Source organism: Leptodactylus fuscus, chromosome 4 (genome assembly GCF_031893055.1).
Source record: "Leptodactylus fuscus isolate aLepFus1 chromosome 4, aLepFus1.hap2, whole genome shotgun sequence".
NCBI lineage: Eukaryota > Metazoa > Chordata > Amphibia > Anura > Leptodactylidae > Leptodactylus > Leptodactylus fuscus.
In genome coordinates, this window is record NC_134268.1 from 190,063,729 (window position 1) to 190,089,546 (window position 25,818).

Genomic DNA, 25,818 nt, shown 5'->3' on the forward strand with positions numbered 1-25,818 from the left:
CGGACAACTCTGCACTTGGTGGCATCTTGCATACTACTAATGCCAATGCCCAAATGCCAATGCTGTTTCCTATTTAATGGCGGAAGGCGTGACGTACATCACGACCGCAGATATCTTCATTTGCATGGGTGTCCAAATACTTATTGGTAGTGTATAAAATTACCCCTTTATGAGTACATTTACATACTGAAAATCTGCACCGAAATCAAAGTGTATATGCACAGAAATCCATTCCAAAATATTTATCATGTGTCAGATTTGTACCATAAGTCAATTTCTACATTACATGCATGAAAAATAGAATTTTGCATACGTTAACGCTAAGTGCTGATCCTGACTGTCTGCATGTACTCTAATCCGCTTTACCCCGTATGATGCATTTTGAGTACTTGTTACCTTTTGGATTATTATATGTTATTATATGAAGACATTTTCTTGCACTGTATATACTTTACTTAAAGATTTGATATTTCAAAAGAAATTTCAATGTGTCAGAATTTTCCAATTCCATTCCTTATTCTGACTCTGACATACATTTTGTCAGGGCGCCTTTCTTCCCTTTCCATTATGTTAGTCCTGCCATTACCCGGACTGTGTCATTTTTCTTTGACCTTTTTCTCCATAAAGCAGATTGTGTTACTTGTATATCCACCTGCCTGCTTTGAATATTGACTTGTACTGTGATGCATGGAGTAATGGAACCTACTCTACTCCTGCCACTTGTCATTCTGCTTGTCTTTTATATTTCAAGCTTCAGTAACCTCAAGGACTGTACATCAGCACTATATAATAAGCAAACTCTTGTAAGGCAGTAAATATTATATGATGCTTCATCATAAAATAGTAATGACCAGTAGGCAGAAGAAGTGCCGCTCTATATAGAGTTAATATCAATTTGCTGCCTATACTGAAATTATCCCTCATAATATTTCGCATTTCACTTTGTTAACCCATTTTTTTATCGAAGCTTTTAGAAAATATTTCTGATACGTAATGTGATGGTTTTTTAGTGCCTATTGCTTTCACTATAAAGCAATTCTGGTAGAAAATCACAGCCGGTCCATTATACGCTGATGTCTTCCATAGTAGTACAATAAATAAATAAAAAAACACAATGAAAAATGCATTGTAAAAAATGCAATGTGTTTCCAGGTTTTTTTTTTTTTTGTTTTGTTTTTTTTTTTGGGGGGGGGGGGTGTTTTTAGTTGCATTATGAAACATAGGGCCTTAAGCCTTGAACCCTGATTTTTAAGAGATATTCCAATTTGATAAGAATGATGGCTAGGGTTAAGTGATCGGTTCCCGATCGGCGATCGAGGAAATTTCACAATCGCGATCGGCTGGAAAATGATCGGAAATCGGATTTTGAAATCTCAAGATCGGCTCAACCCTAAAAGTGACTTTTCCCATAGAGAAGCATTGACCAGGGTTGAGCAATCGAGATCGGGAAAGTTCGGATCCCCATCGGCGATCGAGCAAATTTCACAATCGCAATTGGGATTGGGATCCGCTGGAAAATTATCGGAAATCGGATTTTAAAATCGATCCCGAAATCTCAAGGTCGGCTTAACCCTAATGATCGCGTATTGCTAGGATAAGCCATGACTTTTTGAACCATGGAGTTGTAATCCCTGGCAATGTTGCCAACTGTCCTGACATTTCTCAGACTGTCCCAATTTTCTAAGGTCAATCCTGAAATTTTTTGTCCCTTGCAGAATTTGTTTTAGATTTTTTTTAAAAAAAAAATAATAATAACAAAATATCAGCTTGAGTTAAAGCGAATGAGTTCACTGACAGAAGATTACCCACATGCAGTACATTCATTTATGACTAGCATTGCCTTTAGGGTTTACGTCGTATACACAGTAGAAACAGATTTCTTTGTTTAATGTATGCGTTTATCAGTATTCACCAAAAAACAATTGTAACCCGAAATATGGTTTGTTATTTTTTATTTTTTTACGCTTGCCAGATGGTAGCACAGTCACATTGACAACTCTCATGTGGTCGCTTCTCCACCTTCTGTTGTGCAATCTAATACAACTGTACATGTGTATATACATATCTCACCACAATCATAACATTGTAGTATATCGGTAGAGAAGTCGCCATACATACTACATTTTTGTTGGTATATTCTATGCATCGGAGCTTGCATGTCACCTCCTGATGCCCAAAGTCAGGTTTTTTGTTTTTTTTATTTTTGCCTTAATAAAATACATAAAATATATAAAATACTTCAAACTCTCCCAAGAAAATAACATTATTTTTAATGTCTAGAAATTGGGAGAAAGTAGCACTTATACTTTATCTCCTTAATTTTGCAGATGATTTTGAAACTCAGAGACTATGCTCATTCCTGCTCCATTATCTGACATTACTTTAGACAAAATAGATTTTAGACATTTATTAAAGGGAATGTGTCATCGGAAAATTACCCAATGTTTAAATTAAGTTTCTTAGGGTGCATTCACACAGAGTAACATGCCGCGTGATGTGGCACGTATACGGCGTGTGAGACTTTGAGCGCCGTAAAAGCTCCCATTGATTTCAATGGGAGCCTGGATCGTATACGCCTCGTTATTTTGCGGCCATGATTTTGGGCATCAGGAGGTGACATGCAAGCTTCAATGCATAGAATATACCAACAAAAATGTAGTATGTATGGCGACTTCTCTACCGATATATTACAATGTTATAAATGTGATAAAAGCATGTGCATAGAATTTTGCCACACTGTGGCCTGGTTCACATCTGCGTTCAGTATTCCATTTGGGGAGTCCGCATGGAGACCCCCCAAATGGAATACCGAACACATCGACAAGCGGTGAGCACTGAAAGCACACGGACCCCATAGACTATAATCGGGTCCGTGTGTTTTCTGCGCGGTCTCCACATGAGTCATGCGGAGTGGAAAGTAGTGCTTGAAGTACTTTCCTCTCCTTATGATTCATGCAGACACCGCACGGAAATCACACGGACCCCATTATAGTGTATGGGGTCTGTGTACTTTCATAAGCTCACCGCTTGTCAATGCATTCGGTATTCCATTTGGGGGGTCCCCAAGGAATTCTGAATGCAAATGTGAACCAAGAGTAGGTCGAAAAGGAAATGGTTAAACAGGTGAATCCTAGAAGTCGGCCATGAAGTTAAGGGCACTGTACAGTATATAGTAATGATGTAAAATAACTTCTATTCTACTGTATCTACAAAGAGTATAGAATATAAGACCATCAGGTACAAGCGACACACACAGTGAGCCCCAGGGGACGCGGCTCTGCAATACGCACTGGACAGTAGGCATCTGGATCCGATAATATAACTTCATTCTCTACATATGCTCAGATCTCAGCATGGCGGTCTTCTTTATCTATAGGTAACAAATCCACTTTAAATGTCACGTGACCTGTAAACCTCATCAAAGGGTTAGCAAAAGAAACCGCTGCAGATGAAGAGAATATAATATACATTGATTTTCACTAAAATGTTTATTTCTGAGGGAATGATGTATGAGGACGATCCCTGTCAAAAAAACCAACATGTAAATGCATCAATGCTCAGCTGAACAGGACGGTGCGCAGCATGCCGCATGAAATAAGATCTAGATTGATTTTTCCTACTTTTTAATTCCTCTCATATTTCTGCTTTTTATGACTGACAGGCAGCTTTGCATTGCAGCTGTTGTGCCTTATTCATGAAGTCTATTTTCTCTCCTTCACGCGCAATGTTATCGTACAGGTCAAAATGTCTACACTTTGACGAAAAGCATTGTTACTCATAAATGCAATTATTGGCTTTCACTGCTCTGCGCTATGTATGTTGCCTCAAGTTGGCATGTAGGCCTTGGAGATCTGTCTCGTGGGCTCGGTTAATGTAGTCCCCCGCTGGTCGATGACTGGCATTGGTGATCGGCCTACTGCATCATGCTCACTGAAATTAGCCAAAGCAAACGTATCGGTTGTCAGAGAAAGAACTGAAAAGAACAGGCGCGCTCTATACGATGGCGCAGCCTACGGTCTACTATATATACAAGGAAATGCTTTTTATACAGAACTGTCAACTATTTTGATAGGCAAGAGAATTTGTCATGGACGTTTCATAAAGACCAGCTCTTGTTAATAATTACCTGTCCAATGTCCAAGCCCCCGCATGATACAACCGTCTATGGAACCCAGGCCTATAAATTGGCGCAGTCTCTAATGAGACTGAGGTCACGGAGCAGGCCGCGGTGGATCATACTCCTGTGTCATTCCACCATTATAGCCTTCTGACAATATTACATTTCAAGGTTCAACTCCAATAGTAACAGTGTGGAAATGCCGAGGTGTAATTAGGCGGACGGGCAGAAATGGTGAAATCCAGCGAGGTATTGGGGGCTCGACACTGGGCTCCGCTGACCTTGCTATACTAATTGGGTTGTAGAGGCCGGAGCTCATTAGAGTCTCTCAGATATAGAAAGAGGTGATAGAGGAGGAACATCTATAATACATATCGTTTTTAGGAGGAGAATGTTTTATGTAAGCCTGATAAGGAAGTCACATTGTACTAATAATCTAGAATAATTTATAACTATACAGTATCTTGAAATACATTTATATATTATATATGTAATATATACGTATGAAGAGAGCGAGACCTTATTGGGGCAGCTGGGCTTTTTATTGTCTGATCAAATATGTATATGAAGAACCTCAAGTAGATAGATAGATAGATAGATAGATAGATAGATAGATAGATAGATAGATGGATAGATAGATGATAGATAGACACTTAGATGGATAGATAGATGATAGATAGACACTTAGATAGATAGATAGATAGATAGATAGACACATAGATAGATAGATAGATAGATAGATGGATAGATAGATGATAGATAGACACTTAGATAGATAGATAGATAGATAGATAGACACATAGATAGATAGATAGATAGATAGATAGATAGATAGATAGATAGATAATGGAAAAAATGGCAGCACTCCAATATTTAGAAAAAGTGTGGGTTTATTCCAAGCAGCGACGCTTCGGTTCTTATCTGAACCTTTTTCAAGCCAAGCTTGAGAAAGGTTCAGATAAGAACCGAAACGTCGCTGCTTGGAATAAACCCACACTTTTTCTAAATATTGGAGTGCTGCCATTTTTTCCATTTTCTATATAAAGTTGAAGATTAGCCATCTTCCAGTTTGGCTTTGCACCCGATTTGTATGCTGTGCTGCTTCTGCATTTTTTTCTACTAGATAGATAGATAGATAGATAGATAGATAGATAGATAGATAGATAGATATATAGATAGATATAGATAAGACAGATAGATAGATAGATAGATAGATAGATAGAGATAAGACAAATAGATAGATAAATGGATGGAAAGATAGATAGATAGATAGATAGATACTTAGATAGATAGATAGATAGATAGATAGATAGACAGACAGACAGACAGATAGATAGAGATAAGACAGATAGATAGATAAATGGATGGATGGATAGATAGATAGATAGATAGATAGACACATAAATAGACGATTGATATATAGATAGATAGATAGAGTAGTATTGCATTTACAACTCTACAACTCTATGTATGTCTCAGCAGTAGTGCTGCTGCTGTAATTTTTGTGTATCTATCTATCTATCTATTATCTATCTATCTATTTATCTATCTACATATAGATATTTATATAGATATATATGTATATATACGTATGTCACATGGCCTGTGCAGCGGAAGTGGTCCTGAAGGATCTCAAATCGCTGATCTGCAAGGTCCTGGGTGTCAAATTCCAGCAAATCCTACAGATAGGTCATCTATGATAAAAATCCAGAAACCCTCTTTCAAGGGAGTCTGTCACCATAAAACTGGATATCAGACCAGCGTCAGTGCATCATAGGGGACAATATGCTGAGTATCATCATAACAGTAGATAGTCCAATAGAGGAATTTCCTTGAAAAAGCCATTTCTATAAATATGTAAATACGCCACATGTGTAATGGAGCATACCAGAGCCTCAGGTCTGAATTTACAGTCCGTGAAGGCTCTTGCACACCATTGCACTTGAGCCCCATTTGCTTGTCACTAAAAATAGCTTTTTTCCAGGAAATGGTGCATCTATTGGTGTAGTTTCCTGGTTTCCTTTAAGACAGAAATCTGGTATATTTAGCTTAGTAAATCGTTCCCGAGGTCTCCACAGTCCAGGCCTAGAGCTCCGCTGTATACTTTATGCTGTTTACTTGCTGTTTCTTACATATTTCTTTTTCTGTTTGCAGATCTACCAGCACTCATTCACAGCGCAGTACGCCCTCTGTAACCTCATCACCGGGTAAGATTCCTGCTTTCACCTTTGATGATCAATGATCAGGCATAAATCTCAATGGTCAGAAATAAGGATGACATATGATTTGTGTGATCTTCATTTCATCTTTCAAAGCAGAGAGAATAGATAATATGTGTATGTATAGTTAGTATTGTAGACCAGTCTTTCTCCCTGTTTTAAAAGGGTTGTATTGGAATTTAAAAATGTATGGCCTATCCTTAAGGCAAGCTATGAATATCTGATCGGAGGGGAGCCAACAGCTGACCCCTACACAGATCAGCTGTACGAATCCACTTCAGTTACTTATATTATACAGTCATGGCCAAAAGTTTTGAGAATGATACAAATATTAATTGTTACAAAGTCTACCGCTTCAGTTGTTCTAATGGCAATTTGCATATACTCCAGAATGTTATAAAGAGTGATCAGCTTAACAGCAATTACTTGCAAAGTCAATATTTGCCTAGAAAATGAACTTTATCCCCCAAAACACATTTCAACATCATTGCAGCCCTGCCTTAAAAGGACCAGCTAACATCGTTTCAGTGATTGCTCCATTAACACAGGTGTGGGTGTTGATGAGGACAGGGCTGGAGATCAATCTGTCATGATTAAGTAAGAATGACACCACTGGACACTTTAAAAGGAGGCTGGTGCTTGACATCATTGTTTCTCTTCTGTTAACCATGGTTATCTCTAAAGAAACACGTGCAGTCATCGTTGCACTGCACAAAAATGGCCTAACAGGGAAGAGTATCGCAGCTAGAAAGATTGCACCTCAGTCAACAATCTATCGCATCATCAAGAACTTCAAGGAGAGAGGTTCCATTGTTGGCAAAAAGGCTCCAGGGCGCCCAAGAAAGACCAGCAAGCGCCAGGACCGTCTCTAAAAAGTGTTTCAGCTGCGGGATCGGGCTACCAGCAGTGCAGAGCTTGCTCAGGAATGGCAGCAGGCAGGTGTGAGTGCATCTGCACGCACTGTGAGGCAGAGACTCTTGGAGCAAGGCCTGGTCTCAAGGAGGGCAGCAAAGAAGCCACTTCTCTCCAGAAAAAACATCAGGGACAGACTGATATTCTGCAAAAGATACAGGGAGTGGACTGCTGAGGACTGGGGTAAAGTCCTTTTCTCTGATGAATCCCCTTTTCGATTGTTTTGGACATCTGGAAAACAGCTTATTTGGAGAAGATGAGGTGAGCGCTACCACCAGTCTTGTCTCATGCCAACTGTAAAGCATCCTGAAACCATTCATGTGTGGGGTTGCTTCTCAGCCAAGGGAATCGGCTCTCTCACAGTCTTGCCTAAAAACACAGCCATGAATAAAGAATGGTACCAGAATGTCCTCCAAGATCAACTTCTCCCAACCGTCCAAGAGCAGTTTGGCGATCATCAATGCCTTTTCCAGCATGATGGAGCACCTTGCCATAAAGCAAAGGTGATAACTAAATGGCTCAGGGAACAAAACATAGAAATTTTGGGTCCATGGCCTGGAAACTCCCCAGATCTTAATCCCATTGAGAACTTGAGGTCAATCATCAAGAGACGGGTGGACAAACAAAAACCTACAAATTCTGACAAAATGCAAGCATTGATTGTGCAAGAATGGACTGCTATCAGTCAGGATTTGGTCCAAAAGTTGATTGAGAGCATGCCAGGGAGAATTGCAGAGGTCCTGAAGAAGGGTCAACACTGCAAATATTGACTTGCTGCATTAACTCATTCTAACTTTCAATATAAACTTTTGTTTGTTACTCATAATATAATTGCAGTTATATTTCTGTATGTGATTAAAACATCTGACAAACACACATAAAAGCCAGAGGGCAGCAGATCATGTGAAAATATAAGATTTGTGTCAATTCTCAAAACTTTTGGCCATGACTGTACACAGCTCACGATTGGCTCTGATCCCTGTATGGTTGGTGGACACTGGTACTGCAGTTCAATGGGAAATGAGTTGCAGTACTGGCACCCAGGCTCTCTATAGGGCATGGAGCCTAATGCTTCCTGCTCTGTATAGTGTGGGTGCTGTAAGTCACCCCTTCCAGCTGATCTGTACAGGAGCTAGCTGTCAAACCCCACCAATCCTAAATTTATGGTCTGTCTTAAGGCAAATTTCACGATCGCGATTGGGATCGGCTGGAAAATCATCAGAAATCGGATTTTGAATTCTCTAGATCGTCTCAACCCTAAAAGTGACTTTTCCCATAAAGAAGCATTGACTAGGTTTGAACGACGATCGGGATGGGAAAAGATCAGATTTCGATCAGCGATCGAGCAAATTTCACGATCGGGATTGGCTGGAAAATTATCGGAAATCAGATTTTAAAATCGATCCTGAAATCTCAAGATCGGATCAACCCCAGACATGACATATAGCTCCCTAGTGTGCATGTACTGTACTACAGGTTAGGAACTTAGGCTATAGACAACTATTCCATTGGTTTTAGAAATATTTTACATTTATTTAGCAGAGATTTTTTTAAAATATGGAACAACAAAAAACCTCTTAGTATCGACAGTATCTGGCATGGGACGGTGGAAATATATTTAAGGCTCTATTCACATTGGCATCATGGCTTCCACTCGCAATGCAAGGTATGATGCTGTGTTGGATCTGTTATATGTCAAATCTAAATGACATCAAAACTTGGATTTCATCGAAACTTCATGACTGGTGAAGGTCCCAGCAGTCAGACCTCCAATCATCGCCAAGTTAGCCGCCCATATCCTTTGCATAGGGGGCAACTTATTAACCAGAATACCTTTTCAATTTGGTATCCTGACACTTACAGTATGGTTATAGTTACATGAGATACCTGCTATGGTTATAAAAACCGCAGTATAAAAAACAAAACACAATAAAAATATTAAAAAAATATCTGATGTAAATACCTTCTAAATCTTTCAGGACAGTAAAGTATAAGTGTAACACTATAAAGGGACTGAGCGCGCTGCCTTCCTTGGAAAATCTGAGTAAAAGACCGCCTGAAGGCTGCCAGAATTGACTTCTTGAATTTTCTGATATAAAATATCAGCTTCAGCCTTCAGGGTCTTCCTTTCATCTGAGTTTGATGTTTGACCTTGGTATCAGATCTTATAAATCATTTTTTTCCCTATCAGTCATTGAATGTCCATGCTCAGCTTTAGTCTGGGAATGACCCTATGACTTGGAACGACTCAGTGTCTGGATCAATTCTATAGCCAGTATTATATGCTTTAAAGAAATGCATCAAAGCTCCTTCAGCTCCCTCACGTTTCGGCATTCCTAATAGGGTGCAAGTTGGGACAATAGCGTTAGCTTGGAGATCCAGACGTCTGGGAATTAGCAAGATCGGTGGGGGAACAGACAACATCACCAACTTGCTCTTCTCAGCAGCTGATACACAGAGAAAGGAAAAGGAAGCAGACAGCACTGTTCTCTGTGCAGTGGCTGAACTGAGTAACTGCAGCGTAGGTTCAAATGAATGGGAGCTGATCTGTAGTAACCTGGTCTGGCCACTACACAGGGAACAGAGCTGTCTGCTTCCTGCTCCATTCATTGTCCATCAGTATTCTACAACAAAATGGCACTCAGGCATGCGCAGTACTGCTCAGAACGGAGCGTTACTGCGCATGCATGGGATTTTACCCACACGGAGCAAGACTACAGGAGATATAGGTGGTACAGTACTGGTGGAGGAGGAGGTCTTTAGAATACAAGCAATGGAGGCTCGTTTCAGAGGTATGAAGCGGGGGGTGCTCGCTGGCCCTGGGGAAAGCCTAGAGTGCTCAGTGAGCCTCATCATTAGCATATAGTATTTACCCATTTTTACTAAAAACGGGGTGGGACTTTGGAAGAACTGGAGGCAGCACCTGAATAGCTTTTTTAAAGACCATTTAGGCATACGCTTTGCTCAAATTGCTGTCTATAGACTGGTCTCTTCCTTTTGGAGGAGATATTCTGGTTTGGGATTAATTACAGAAAATATCTCTGTTTTTCTTAAGAAAATGGGTATTGATCTATAGGGAATTATGTTCCAAAAAGTGGTGCTAGATCAAGGAGAATTTGTATTTTCCTTTTACGTTAGGCTGCATTTTTAACTGTGATGACTAATGTTAAAGTGGTAGTGTTGCCCTCTAGAACCTCTGTCAGTCATGCCAGGTCTAGGTATACATTACATATAGCATCCCTTTCCTACTGTACACTGCAAAAAAGAAGGTATACTATGCAGTTTGCAGGTTGCATTTGCTTTATACATCGCCTTTCCTTAGGTGAAGAGATAAATAAAGCGGTGCTTGTGCCCCTGGAGGGGAAGATCTGCTAAGTATATCAAAAGTTGCCCAGCCGCCAAAGGAGCATCTACTTTTATCGTTTCCGTCTCTATGAGTAATGTTTAGTTCTCAGCACCACTGCCTCCTGGGTTTACATTAACAGTCTTGAAATCCTATAATAGCCAGACATGTTCTTTTTTTTAATATTCTAGTAGTTACCATATGAAAATGATGTGATCTTTTATTCTCTAATGCTGCTCCCAGGTGCCATCTAGTGGACAGCGCCGGCAGTACAGTCTCTTTTTATCTCCTACATCTAACAGCTGTGGCGTAGGAAAATCAGTACACATATTTCCTGCTAAGTAGGCCGAAAGGACAAAAAATATTTAGCAGTAGTCTATAGCAGATTTTCTATATTATGCGTAACGTGTTTTCCTTAGATTTCATCAAGCTTGCAGACAGGGTTTTACCCACGGTAGCATTATTTGAGATTCTGCGGCTGATTATGTTTAGATTACCAGCGCTTTCCCAGGGCTGAATTGGGGAATGAATTCTTCTCAGATAACTCACCGGGTTTCGGCGTTTTTTAAATGGGCTCAAAAAATGAAGAGCGGCTGTCTGAAAGTAAAATCTCTGCCAGATCAGAGCATAGCTGATGAGGACAAATAAAGCGGAGAGGAGGCGAGAGAAAGAAATAAACAAAAAGAGAACAGACAGAACACTAAATTATTCAATACTGGCAGAATCAGAACAGTAAGAAAGAAATACAGATATATACAAGACATCAACATATTCCTAAAAGGGGATCTGCACCGATATTCACTAAAACGTTGAAATACTCCATTGAGTATTGACTCTGCATGTTTTGACTACGTAATGACGGGCTATGCGTGTACAAATGTATGAAAATCATATGTAAAGTCAGGGACACACATCGTATAGTCACAGTAGGCAATGGCGTACCTACCATGGAGGCAGTGTAGGCAGCTGCTATGGGCTCCAAGGAGGGAGGGGGCCCGCAGACCCTTCTCATGACATAACTCTTTTGATGTCTGAGTCTAAGTAAATCCTACCCTCCTGCTCTGTTTATTGAGATTCATAATACAGTCTGTCAGACTCCCCCCCCCCCCCCACACACACACACACACACACTCTGTCAGGATATCATTACTCATGCAATGAAATATTGCAATAGGTCAATATGCAGTCAAATAAGAGAAAGACATAGCTGCCCGTCAGCTTGGCTAGTGGATTCTGTCGGCAGAGGTAAGCACACAATTGTCATTGGTCGGTAGGGATGAATCGGCTCATCATGAGCCAGATCGCCAATTTTTGGGCTTTACCACTCTTGAACCACCATTATAGTCTGGGGTCTCTCCAGACCACAGAGTTAGAGATAAACATAGTGTAGAACACTGTCAGGGCTCCTAGGAACCTATCTATGAAACATAGTGTAGAACACTGTCAGGGCTCCTAGGAACCTATCTATGAAACATAGTGTAGAACACTGTCAGGGCTCCTAGGAAACTATAAAACATAGTGTAGAATACGCTTAGGGCTCCTAGGAACATAGTGTAGAACAAAGGCAGGGCTCCTAGGAACCTATCTATAAAACATAGTGTAAAACATTGTCTGCTCTCCTAGGAACCAATCTGTAAAATATAGTGTAGAACACTGTCAGGGCTCCTAGGAACCTATCTATAAAACAAAGTGTAGAATACTGTCAGGGCTCCTAGGAACCTATCTATAAAACATAGTGTATAACACTGTCAGGGCTCCTAGGAACATAGTGTAGAACAAAGGCAGGGCTCCTAGGAACCTATCTATAAAACATAGTGTAGAACACTGTCTGCTCTCCTAGGAACCTATCTATAAAAGCAGGGCAGGGCTCCTAGGAACATAGTGTAGAACACTGTCAGAGCTCCTAGGAATCTATCTATAAAACATAGTGTATAACACTGTCAGGGCTCCTAGGAACCTATCTATACAACATAGTGTATAACACTGTCAGGGCTCCTAGGAACTTATCTATACAACATAGTGTAGAACACTGTCAGGGCTCCTAGGAACCTATCTATAAAACATAGTGTAGAACACTGCCAGGGCTCCTATGAACCTATCTATAAGATATACTGTAGAACACTGTCAGGGTTCCTAGGAATCTATCTATAAAACACAGTGTAGAACACTGTCAGGGCTCCTAGGAACCTATCTACAAAATATAGTGTAGAACACTGTCAGGGCTCCTAGGAACCTATCTATAAAACATAGTGTATAACACTGTCAGTGCTCCTAGGAACTTATCTATACAACATAGTGTAGAGCACTGTCAGGGCTCCTAGGAACCTATCTATAAAATATAGTGTATAACACTGTCAGGGCTCCTAGGAACCTATCTATAAAATATAGTGTATAACACTGTCAGGGCTCCTAGGAACCTATCTATAAAACATAGTGTATAACACTGTCAGGGCTCCTAGGAACTTATCTATACAACATAGTGTAGAACACTGTCAGGGCTCCTAGGAACCTATCTATAATACATAGTGTATAACACTGTCAGGGCTCCTAGGAACTTATCTATAAAACATAGTGTAGAACACTGTCAGGGCTCCTAGGAACTTATCTATAAAACATAGTGTAGAACACTGTCAGGGCTCCTAGGAACCTATCTATAAAACATAGTGTAGAACACTGTCAGGGCTCCTAGGAACCTATCTATAAAACATAGTGTAGAACACTGTCAGGGCTCCTAGGAACCTATCTATAAAACATAGTGTAGAACACTGTCAGGGCTCCTAGGAACCTACCTATACAATTTCGAGCTCTCTAAGGCAAACACAGCCTAAATTATGTTAAAGTGAAAAATGACATTATTATATTGAAGGGTCTCTTCAGACCCCAGAGTATAATAGATCAAGGCACAACTGTGGTGTAAAAAAATAAAAAAACACTTATACTCAGCTTCCGTTACTTCTCTCGGGCCTGTTCGCGGCATCTGGCACTCTTCCTGCTACGTCCAGCATTCTTCTCTGATGTCATCGCCCTGGGGATCATGGAGAGTAATAATTCTGCCGCACACACATTTTGGGTAAAAAAAATGAAAAGAATTTTAATTTGTGACTTCAACACAAATACAAAAGTTGATACGCCATGCATAACAGGGTCAGCAGTACTGACTTGTGTACTATAACCCTCTTATACATGGTGTATCAACATTTATATTTGTGTTGAAGTCACAAATTAAAATTCTTTTAATTTTTTTCACGCGAAACGTGTGTGAGGCAGAATTATTACTCTCTGCTCTATGGGTTGGAGAACCCTTTCATGCCCGCAACACTACTCATCATATTTTTAGAGTGTGCGGCTCCATTGTTTGCATTATACATGGGGATCATGGCTGAGGCCTGTGATTTGTCTATCAGTGGTCACAAGGGCATCCCGAGTTTCATGACGCTCATTGTGCCCAGGTCACTGCTGAGGCTCAATCACAGGCCTCAGTGCTAAACCTTCTACAATGTTGTCACTCCAGAGCATCAGATGCCACGAGGTGGCCCAAGAGAGGTAATGGAAGTCCTCCACCTGTTATACTCTGGAGTCTGAAGAGACCCTACAGTATAATGTGGTGGCTTTCTTGGTTTGCCAAAGACAAATTGAACAATAAAAAAAAAAAAAAAAAAAAAAAACCCAAACAATTCAAAATATTCAGGGCAAACCCAACTTTTTACAATCCACCCATTCTACCCAGAGTAAAAAAGATAGAATCCCAAGATGCACAGTGGATGAAATTCATACAAATCTCATCCACATGCTGCAGCTAAAACCTATAGTGCAGAATGACTTTCACTGTAGGTTCTCGTCCTGTGATCTGACAATTATTACTGCAAATCTCAAACTTTGCAGTACAGGTGAGTTGTAACAAAAAACATTAATTTTGGATGTTTTTTTGCAGCAGCTTGCAGGAGAGTACTCTGCAAAATTTCCTTGCGGAAACTCTGCAGTGTATTCAAAGTATACAGCCCAGCTGGGAGGGGCTAGTAATGGGTGGGATTGCTAGGTTAGTGAGACAGGGAGTGGGAGTGAAGGAGGAGGAGGGGGGTATGGTTGAGAAGGAACTAGTGTATACAGGAAGCTGCACAACAGGAAGTTACACCAACTAAACAAACACAGAGGATGCAACAGCAACCAGAGACACCCAGAAATCACTCCAAACCCTGCTAAAGGTATATGGGCGTACGTATTAACCCATTACTAGCACTAACAAACCTTTCAAAAGGAAAAAAAAATATTCTGCCTGGAAACCCCTTTAACTGAGAAACTGAAAATTTATAATCCACAAAAAATGGCTTCTTTTTTCTACCCCTTTCCTCGAAAGAATTAACAAAACTGAATCAACCACCTATATGTAGTCAAAAATGGTGCCAATTACACATACAACTCATCCCACAAAAAACAAGCCCTCATATAGCTATATCAATATAGTAATGAAAATAGCTATTGGATAATGAGAAAAGTAAAAATAATGCTTGGTGAAATAAACCGTAAGGGGCTAAACATGTAGCATATCAGTAATGCAGAGGTTAAAAGCTGTGGGAAAACTGCAGGAGACCCGCAAAAGCAGGTAAGCTGCAGCAAAAAACCTCCCAATTTCCTGTTAGGCTCGGTTCACATCTGCATTCAGGCCATTCCGTTCCCCTCCCCTCTCTGCAGAAATTATAGCCTATGGGGTCTGCAGGTTTCCTTAGGTAACTGCTTTTTTATGCGGATTAGGTTTCCATTTGGAGGGTCCCCAAGTGGACTCCCTGAACTGAAACCCACGTGCAAATGTGAACCGGGCCTTAGCTTGATGCATGAAATAAGATCATCAGCTTTTAACAAAAATATGATTTTGCAACCTTCTGCAGGGAGATGTTTATCCTCATGTGGCCACCTAGTGGTTGTAATGTGCATTACAGCTTTTCACATTTTTTTTTCACTATGTTGCAATCAATTTGCATTGTGGGAAATTCAAGGCTTGATATATCTGTTCAACAATCATGATATCTTGATGTTTAACTCGAAAGTTTGGTTGTAGTAGATGCGGCTTATCGCAAGTCGGCGCGGTGCACACGCGTTCTGTTCCTTTGTGACTAAGACAACACTAGCAGCATTAGCTTCATGATATATAACAAATCATAATAAGATTTCTTCATTACCGGCCAAACATTTATTATTTAGTAATTGGCTGAAAAATAGGTCAGTCACTGCAGGAAGCAGCCAGCTTTATAAAACAGATGTTCAGCTGCTCCAGAAATAATGAGCTCCTGCTTTCCAATTTATATAGATGATAAAGTAGTTTTGTTGCATTACAATATAAAAACAGTAGGCGTGCTGGATAATATTAAATTATTTCATTTATTCTGGACTTTATTTCCGCCAAGTTTTTATTAATTGCTCCTGGAACAGTTTTTTTTTTTTTTTTTGCCGCAATTTATTTTCTTTATTATATAAAGTATACAAAGTGCTGGAAATTACCGAAACTTTTTTTTTTTGCAAAAATGGTAATAGTTGAATCATTTAATAGCCTCTATTTGTCTTTACAGAAGCTTTTGCAAGGTAGTGATTCTCCTTGGGGAGAGCGAAACAGGCAATGCATTCTGGGAAAAGAGTGTGCAAATTAGCTCTCCTCCAGAAGGAAGAAAAACAACTCTCTGGTGCCATCTATAGTGAGATATGAGTCTTGTAGCATGGCTAGTGATATCATGCAAACCAGAGACACCATCTATAGGCAGGAGTGTTTCTTCCTTTATTAAAGGGCTCTATCGTTTGAATTTTGCAATTTTTTTTTAATTCAAATTTTTAAAGCAATATAAAAGTAAAACAGCAATAGTAAATACGAACAATTCAGCAAAACAGAACAAAAAGACGTGGTGAGCATATTCAGTACAGAGAATCAAACTTCGATAAGCCACAGATGTGGATAACCCCCTAAGAACAATAATAAATTCATAGTAGACAAGTCATATATACTAAGCAAACCTATAGAAGACAGTGACAGAAGTAGTAATAGGAAAGGAGGAAGGGAATAGAACGAGTGGGAAAATTTCGCTATTTTAGATTAACATATGACTGAATAGCCTTTAAAAAGGCTATTCAGGTCCTGCTAATCTTTTTTTTTAAAAGACCCCCTGTTTTAATTAATTAATTAACGTAAAAACGTATATGTAAATGACTCCTACCGTGCACCGTGGGTGTTCCCTGCACCCCTCCACGTCATGCTTCGTTCACGCCCTCCTCTCTGGGTTCTTTTCTGGAAGACCTCCTCCTGCTTTCTAATCACCACCTCCATCTGTCTTCATTCCCGGCAGTCTAGATCCAAATCTTGCGCATGCACAGTTGCACTCCATCCAGTATGCTCAGTATGCTCTGTTCCCGTGAGAACCACGTGAGCGTGCTGCGAACGCGCAGAACGGTCGCGCTGTTCTCCACACAAAAATGGCGCCGGAGCGTGCAGCAGAAGGAGGTCTTCCAGAAAAGAACCCAGAGAGGAGGGGGTGAATGAAGCACGGCGTGAAGGGGTGCAAAGAATGACCACGGTGCATGGTGAAATGAAAGAAATTTTTTGAGAGAAGTCCTCAGTAGTTTATACCTTTTTTAATGGCTAACTTAAAAAGTTTTTTGATGACATATCAAGCTTTCGGGACTATAGAGGTCCCTTCATCAGGATGGTATAACACAATTTCTGAAGGTAGGCATATATATACACAGAGAAATGGAGTGTTAGATGCAAAATAGATGGAGAACAGAACACCATGTAAATGAACAGTGAAAAAACATGGAGTCATTTACATATACGTTTTTATGTTTAATTGATTAAAACGGGGGGGGGGGGGTCTTTTAACAAACAATTAGCAGGACCTGAACAGCCTTTTTAAAGGGGACCTGTCTCCTGAGATTTTGACCCATTAGCAAAGACATGGCCACAAACATGTTGAAAAGTTCATTCTAAATTTTCCAGAATGAGTCCCTGGTTATTTATAATCAGTACCTGAAGATTATTTGCCATATATGCAAATTAGCAAAGAAAGGTCCAATGAGCATTGTTCTGTAGAGAGCAGTCTGGCTTATTCTTGAGGAATTCTTGTAGATTCTTGTCTGGTCACTCCCCTTCCATTTGTGAATTCCAGCATGAAATCCCGCACCTGCGCAATCAAAGATGCCGTAGCATTCCCCAATGTCTGATTGTCGATGGGGCACTCTGCGCACGCTTTGGATTATCAATGAGTATACAAGGAAAAGGGGTTGGAGGAGATGTCAATCAATTGTGTATAGAGGCGGTGTTACAACTAGCACGTGTGACACCACACTGCGCATTTACATAGACATAGGAAATCATAAAAATGTAATTTTTTAAAGGTAAAACATGGCATTTTTTAAAATTAAATGGAGATATCGCAGGCAGGCCCCATAGTATTGCGTGGTAGAACTTGTATGGTGGGGTAAATGTTGGTGACAGGTTCCCTTTAAAGATAACTTTATTTATAAAATATACTGCTCAAAAAAATAAAGGGAAAACTCAAATAACCCCTCCTAGATCTGAATGAATGAAATATTCTCACTGAATACTTTGTTCTGTACAAAGTTCAATGTGATGACAACAAAATCACACAAAAATCATTAATGGAAATCAAATTTATTAACCAATGGGGGCCTGGATTTGGAGTCACCCCCAAAATGAATGAGGATGGTATGAGGGCCCGACGTCCACAGATGGGGGTTGTGCTGACGGCCCAACACCGTGTAGGACTCTTGGCATTTGCCACAGAACACCAGGATTGGCAACTTCGCCACTGGCGCCCTGTGCTCTTCACAGATGAAAGCAGGTTCACACTGAGCACATGTGACAGACGTGACAGAGTCTGGAGACACCATGGAGAGCAATCTGCTGCCTGCAACATCCTTCAGCATGACTGGTTTGGCCGTGGGTTAGTAATGGTGTCGGGTGGCATTTCTTTGGAGGGCCACACAGCCCTCCATGTGCTCGCCAGAGGTAGCCTGACTGCCATTAGGTACTGAGATGAGATCCTCAGATCCCTTGTGAGAGCAGGGCCTTGTTGGCCCTGGGTTTCTCCTAATGCCCTTTAACCCCTTTTGTGATCACCCATGGCATCAGGAGTGGGTGTTAGCTGTATCTAACAGCTAATACCCTGTTCCATAACCCCCGGTCGGAACACATCTCTGATTGCAGGTTGTAACCAAACATGACCGCAGCATCCAAGGGGTTCCACCATGCTAATTGTCCCCCTTGGCACGCCCAAATTCGGCTAAGCTGCCAAATCGATTTTTTGAAACATTCACTCATCTCTAATGATAAATTTAACATCCCTGAGATCCCTACCAGTCTTAGACCCCCTATTTCTGGAGGAGTTTGCGTCACGAACACTCATGTGCACCGCCACTCTATTCAACCTCTGTACTCGGCTATTGGCGACCCCAATTCTATCGATCACTGGTGCCCCTAGCTATCCTAAATTTAGCACTTATGCTGTGGCTCAAAGCTCTTTCAGGATTAACCCCTTACAAGCATTGAACACACTATACTGAATGCAAAGCACAATTGCTCTTCTTTATTTGGCTTAATCGCCGTATCGAAGTTCTGCTCCCCAAAGTGAAAAATGATCCTATTTGCATGTGTAAATGAAGTTTCTCCCACGACAATTCAATGTCACTGTTATCAACAGGCCAATGCAGGGGCACTCGTGGTCCCGTAGTATATCATGTGGGAGACTCAATGCTCAGGTTCTCCCAGCTACATGGATTAAATAAGGCAATCAGTGTGGGGGAGGGGGTATATTGAACTAATGCCTTTCGCCATGTATTATCTCTGTAATGTGTTCATTTATTTCACAGGAGAAGTGCAGAGGCAGCAGTCCTTTTGGCTTTTGTCATCGCTTGCATATCTATAGTACCCCTGGCTTAGCCTTTTTGTATAAAGTGCAGCATCAATCTAATTTTGTATAGAATCTGTGGATACTCTCACCTGCTGTTTATACATTACCATATATCAGAATATATCAACCCTGCTCCGATAACAGATCGGCATATAAAATGCATGCACCTCATTCCTACATTGATCGCTCATAACCAGCCTATGTTTTTCCTAAAAACTAATAAGCATCCATTGCATTGTACACAGTGACGACTCCTAATATTATCTACATAATGCGCTTTCAGTAAGAAAAGAATCAAAAAATTCAGCGGATCGGCTCATCAGATTGGACTCATCACCAATACATCTCATTACCGGGTTCTTTACCTTTTCTGATTCTAAAAAGGCTGAGTAAGCTCCGCGGGAGAGAGAATAAATGCTGTTTTAAGAACTAAAATTTTTGCTTTTGTTGTCTACAATAAAGAAACTTCAAAAGAAGGCAAATAAAAGAGATGAAAAGCCTTGCGAAGTGCTTAAGTGCCTTCCATGGTTTGTGTAGTGACATGTAGTGCCACAGTGTGCAGCAGAATAACCTCCGCTATAGTCAGCTAGAGTGCTCGCTATAGCTATGTACTCCAGAATGTAGAAGTATGTGGTCAAGGTGCGATGCTCTGCGTGTCACTCTCACCGGCTTTTGTTATACAGTAAAACAAATACTTGAGAACGAAGAGATTCCCAACCGTGTATTGTACAGTATATGACTGTGTGCTTTGTCAATGTGCTAGGCATGTTTTTAACGGATAGCACACTGACTCCTACTTTTCTATAGCCCCATATACATGACTGAGGATGACCTCAAAGTATAATAATAGCACAGAAGCAAAGTGCCGAACATTGTGACTATTCATCGAATTTTGTGGGGTTCACCTGAAGCAGCTCAAGTTGGGCTCTTAGGAACATTTTACACTGTGAGGAGCATATTATACTTTGTGGAGGCCACTGTGGAGCATATAATACTGTGTGGGGGCTACTGTGGAGTTCATAATACTGTGTGGGGGCCACTGTGAAGCATATTATACTGTGGGGGGCACTTTGGAGCATATTATGCTTTGTGGGGGGCCATTGTGGAGCAAATTATACTGTGTGGGGGCCACTATGCAGCCTATTATATTGTGTGGGGGACACTGTGAAGAATATTAAACTGTGTGGGGTCACTGTGGAGCATATTATACTGTGTGATGGGCCACTGTGGAGCATAATATACTGTGTGGGGGCCACTGTGGAGCATATTTTACTGTGTGTATTTTGTTGCAGACATGCACTATTATTACAGGATGTAATATCATTGCATGGGGATTATAAAACAGATTCTGTGCAATGTAAATAGTGAAGGAGTTACTGCACCTGCAAAAGCTCTGCAGTATCTTCAAACAGTTGAGCAGCAGGGGCCCCGGTTGTTACACCTCCACTGATCTCTTAGACTATTAGGACCCAGCTGTTTCCACAGCACACAGCACCCAGATTCATTTACATGTAAGGCTCTGCGATGCTCATTCACCATATTCTTGATAACCACAGTTGTGGATACTAAAGCTGGATCGTTTTCAAGTATCTGAGATTCCGTTGCTGCACCCATAATCATCACTATCAAGAATACAAAATATACAAACATTTGCACCAGGGATGACAAAACTTTAGTTATGTCACTGAGGCCAGTAATGTATGCCATACAGTGACACCATGTTATGCTTTTTTTGCAGCAGTGTGCTGCGCTTCCATGTAGATGAAAAAGACATGCTGATGTATACTGGCCCAACCGATGCCAAAACGAGACTTTTTTTGGGCTCTACTGGGTTAATGGGGACTGATGGAAAAGTTTATAGTATATATCATAGACACTAAACCTAGTACTTAATTGTGTACACTTATAGCAAATACTTGTAAATAGTGACACTGCCGTGTTTTCTCTTACGTTGTGAAGTCCCTTTGTTATTCCTCCTGAAAACAAATGAATACAATGAAATCTTGTATAAAAGCTTTACCATTCCCCCTGTCCAGTCACTGCTGCGAGTGTCCGAATGTGTAGAAAGATAAATCACTAATAATGGAAATGTTATCTGACAATTTATTCATCCATTTCCAGGAGGGATAACAGATGAATGATACAATGCAGAATTATAAGGAAAGATGTTCCAGGATGTCACGGAGAATACTAGGATTTTCTAAAACAAACATGGCAGAACAGACGATTTGTGTTCTTTGTATGTGTGTGTTGCATTGAGACTATTGAACCGTCCTTCACCGCATGAAAAATAATCCAGTTCTGACTTATAGGAATAAGTCTGGATTTCTTGTGTCTATTGACAGATTCAGTAATAGTAGGTATAGAATGACGCGTGGTGCAGTGCGATGCTATGGAGCAGACAACCAATCTTAATGGGAGTGTATAATGGGGGATTTAGTTTTTTAAGTAAACAAACCACTTTGGGTTTGAGCCGCACGTACAGCGCATGCTCCGCCGGCCATCCTTATTATAGTCCTACAGGAGTGAAGAGCGCATGCATGGGATTTGGACAGAGGAGGGTGAAGAAGATGAGCTAATCTGCATAAGGGAATGATGGAACGGCCCAGGAGGCGGCATCAATGGTACAACGCTGTGGTGCTCGGCGCAAGATATGACACTGTGGTGCTCCCTGAGCTTCATTTACATATTTGCTAAAAATGATATATTTCAAAAACGGCTGCGAGGAGAAGAGAAAGAGAGGTAAGGATAGAATAGCCTTTCTAAAGGCTATTCCAATGTGTGTTTACTTATAAAACGAAATCCCCAATGATAGACTCCCTTCAAGATGCCACAAAACTGGACTTCATGCTGCACACCACATTTATTAGGGTTCACGCGGCTGAATATGAAGAGAATTCTACCACAGAATCAGAATCAGCTCCAAATTCCACCTGAAATCTGCGTCACATTCCTTTCCATGGGAGGCAGAAATATAAGCGTCATCCTCAATCTTCAGGCAGATTCCCATTGAAGTCAATGTGAGGTGGAAAAATATCACCTTGTCAGTGCGGAGTGCATTAGGGTGCCAAAATTCTCTGTCCACTGCCTCCCGTGCATCCACTCTGGCTTTTTGTGATAGCACCAATTTTGTTCTACTCCAGGTACATGTCCATAGAATAGAGCAGAGCCGATCATGTGACCAAGAGTTGGAGCCAGCAGCGGAGACAGAGGATTGAGACTTACTCTCCCCTTCCCCTGCAGTGCTTTGCAAAGATACTCAATGAAACTCCAGGAGAGCTGGGTATATATTAAAATAAAAACGTATCCAGTACCAGGAATGCACTGGCGTGCTTTAATTCTCCCTGCATAACCTCTTTAATAGAGCCGCGCATATAAACTGTTATCTAAACGCCCTGTAGATAGTGACACTTTTAGCCACCATGCCCTTAAATAATGTCACACAGCACAGAGATAGTGCCATGCAGTGACCGGATAAATAGTCCCAGTGCCAAGAATGCCATACATTACCCAGATAGCTCTATTCACTGAATGATCCTATAAATTGTGTGGACCGTGATGTTTTATAAAGCCATTCCGAGTAGTTAAATTGTACATATATTACCCAAAAGTCCCATATTATCCAGACTCTGGAAAGCCCTTCTTTCGCCTTCCTTTCTTTGACTCACAAAGCCAAGGATCTCTGTTGAAATCTCCCCTGGTCGTGTGCTCTCACATTGTGCCGCCACTCTAATAAGCAGTACATGCATTGTACAACCCATCTGAAGGTGGCTGTACCTGCGCATGCACCGAGCAGTGGTGGCGCAAACGCAAGAGCACAGAGCTGGGTGAGATTTTAGCTAAGCCCTGTCAGTCAAAGAAGGAAGGGGAGTTAGGAAGGCAATCATGGGCAGTGTTGGGGGTCACTTTTTTGAGCAACAAGAACAAAAAATGAGGCCCTTGTTGCTCCCAATATCTAAGGAACTGAAGCATGAATCCACAAAGGGAAAACTATGAGCCTAACCTATCTAACTGTGCGGCTGGATTCGTACGACTGGGCCGGGTGACAGTCAATAGAGTTGAGCGAGTACTGTTCGGATCAGCCGATCCGAACAGCACGCATGCATTGAAATGAATGGAAGCACCTGGTGCTTCCGGTTTGACGGCGGCCGGCCGCTTAACCCCCCGCGTACCGGCTGCGTGCATTGATTTCAGTGCGTGCGTGCTGTTCGGATCGGCTGATCCGAACAGTACTCGCTCAACTCTAGTGACAGACTCTCTTAGAATTAGAACTTTTTTTCGCTTCTGTTGCTAATAGTGCATAGGCCACCCACCCTGGCTTTGTCCCTTCTATACACCCCACGTACAGTGTTTCTGTCTATGTAACACAAATATATAATAGTGAGAATATTTTCATTGCTTCATAAATCGATGTAATTACTAGAAAACAGCAACTCCTTTTTTTGATGTTCCGTTTTCTATTTTTGCCCTGTTTGTTTGCTTTCTTCGCCGTCTTTCTGTTTACCAGCAATGTTAATTGTAGCTTCCTGGTAAAGCATCAGAGAATACATAAAGATTATATTCCATGAGATGAGCACGGCAGGCTTCAGAACTCACCGATTATGCATGAATGTCTGCTAGGTTTCAGAAGGAATAATTGTATCTTTTTGGCGGTGTAAATGGCTGAAAAGAACACATTTAACTTTTGTGAGCATCTGCTGATCCTGCAGGTTGGCGACTTTAGCATTTACCGCCACATAGCTTAACCTTTTCATAGGTTCATAGAAGACGTAGTCAGAAATATGCAAACCTAGGAGAGCAGTTTGTAAACGTATGCTAATATCCCCAGTGTGTCCCAGCTTTAAAGGACTAGTATTAGAATAATACAGGGGCGGACTGCGCCTCATGGCCGAGCGAGAGGTCACTGGCAAATTGATCACTTTCTGCCACGGCTTTTCCTATAACCTTGACAAGATTAAGCAATTTCCGGCCGTTCACATGATAAAGACACAGTCCCTTTCTGGAATTTCTTTGTGTAAGGGGCAGATCATTTCATGGAAACTATTTGGCGATGTAAATTATGGAGCTACTGCTATTTCTTGTAGGTTTCTGTACAATAAATTGTTATTAAATAGCAAAAATTCAGAAATGCAAATCTGCCTACCCCTGGCTATTCTGCGGCTGTCATTGAATCTCACCCTAGGTTATAAATTATGTAAAGTCAATGGGGAGTCAATTTGTTATATGGCAAATTTCTGGCAAAAACCGTAGGCTGGTGACTCTTTATATGTCATTGGTAACAATAATTGTACGAACTGGCGTTTTTCCACCTCTTGCGTCGTTTTCATGAAAATGCTGTGAAAGTTGCACTATATTCAGTATAATTTATGCCAGTTTAGTAGTGAACAGTGAAATCTATATCAGATATAAGCTGGTGTACATTTCAGGACAGGTGCATGGCGCGGCAGAAGAGCCACTTGATTTATTAAGGGGCATGCAACCAGGGCTTGAAGACTGGAGTTGAACGTGCCAGTCTTTATAAATAATCCCCATTATCCTTTAACCAATCATCCCTTCTTTCCTACAGGGGGCGTGCTCTGCAACCTTTCCTCTGCAATAAAAATAAATTAAAATATTTACAAACAAAGCCATTGGTGGCAGAACATGTAATGCGCAACGTGACACCAGATTTTCTTCTGTTAAGGGCGCGGAGGTGATTAGAGGAATATAATGAAGGGGATATCTGTGTCTGGATGGTGGACAGGGCCATAAGTAGCAAAGATGGGTACCAGAGCAATCTTTTGACTTGTGCCCCCCCAAGGCATAGTGCCACCACAGTACATCATCCCATTTACCCACATTATAGTGTATCAAAGTGGCCCCCCATAGCACCCCCCTCACACAGTATAATGTCCCATAGATGTCAGTATAATAGCCCATAGCGGCCCCTCCACACAATATAATGTCCAATAGTGGCCCCTCCACACAGTATAATGCCCCATACTGACCCCCCATGGCATAGTGCACCCCCCAAAGTATAATGCCCAATTTCCACACACTATAATCTCCCAAAGTGGCTTCTGGTCATGAGCAGGAACGGGGATTGGTAAGTAAATAGGACCGTTACCTGCTGGGGTTACTCCAACAGGTAACAGCCTATTTAAAAAAAAAGCAGCAGGGGCCCACCAGTCCCCTAATGTTGTGAGCCCTGTGGCAGTGGCTATGGTGGTACTTACACCATTGATGGTGGACAAAGAAACTGTGTGAGCTGCTTGTTGGTAGATCAAACGATCCCCAAAGTAACCTCTAAAGCACTTTTACACCTTCTTGTGGCAAGAC

At 41.1% G+C, this 25,818-nt stretch overlaps 1 protein-coding gene across 4 annotated transcripts in view; it reads left to right on the top strand.

Moving 5' to 3' along the window:
* The window catches only part of DPP6 (dipeptidyl peptidase like 6), a 1,283,113-nt gene that overhangs the window by 1,129,086 nt on the left and 128,209 nt on the right, over positions 1-25,818 (top strand). For all 4 annotated transcript variants that reach the window (XM_075271529.1, XM_075271531.1, XM_075271527.1 and 1 more), the window contains exon 6: positions 6,272-6,324. In XM_075271529.1, coding sequence (XP_075127630.1) covers positions 6,272-6,324 — 53 coding nt within the window. The remainder of the gene's footprint in view (positions 1-6,271; positions 6,325-25,818) is intronic.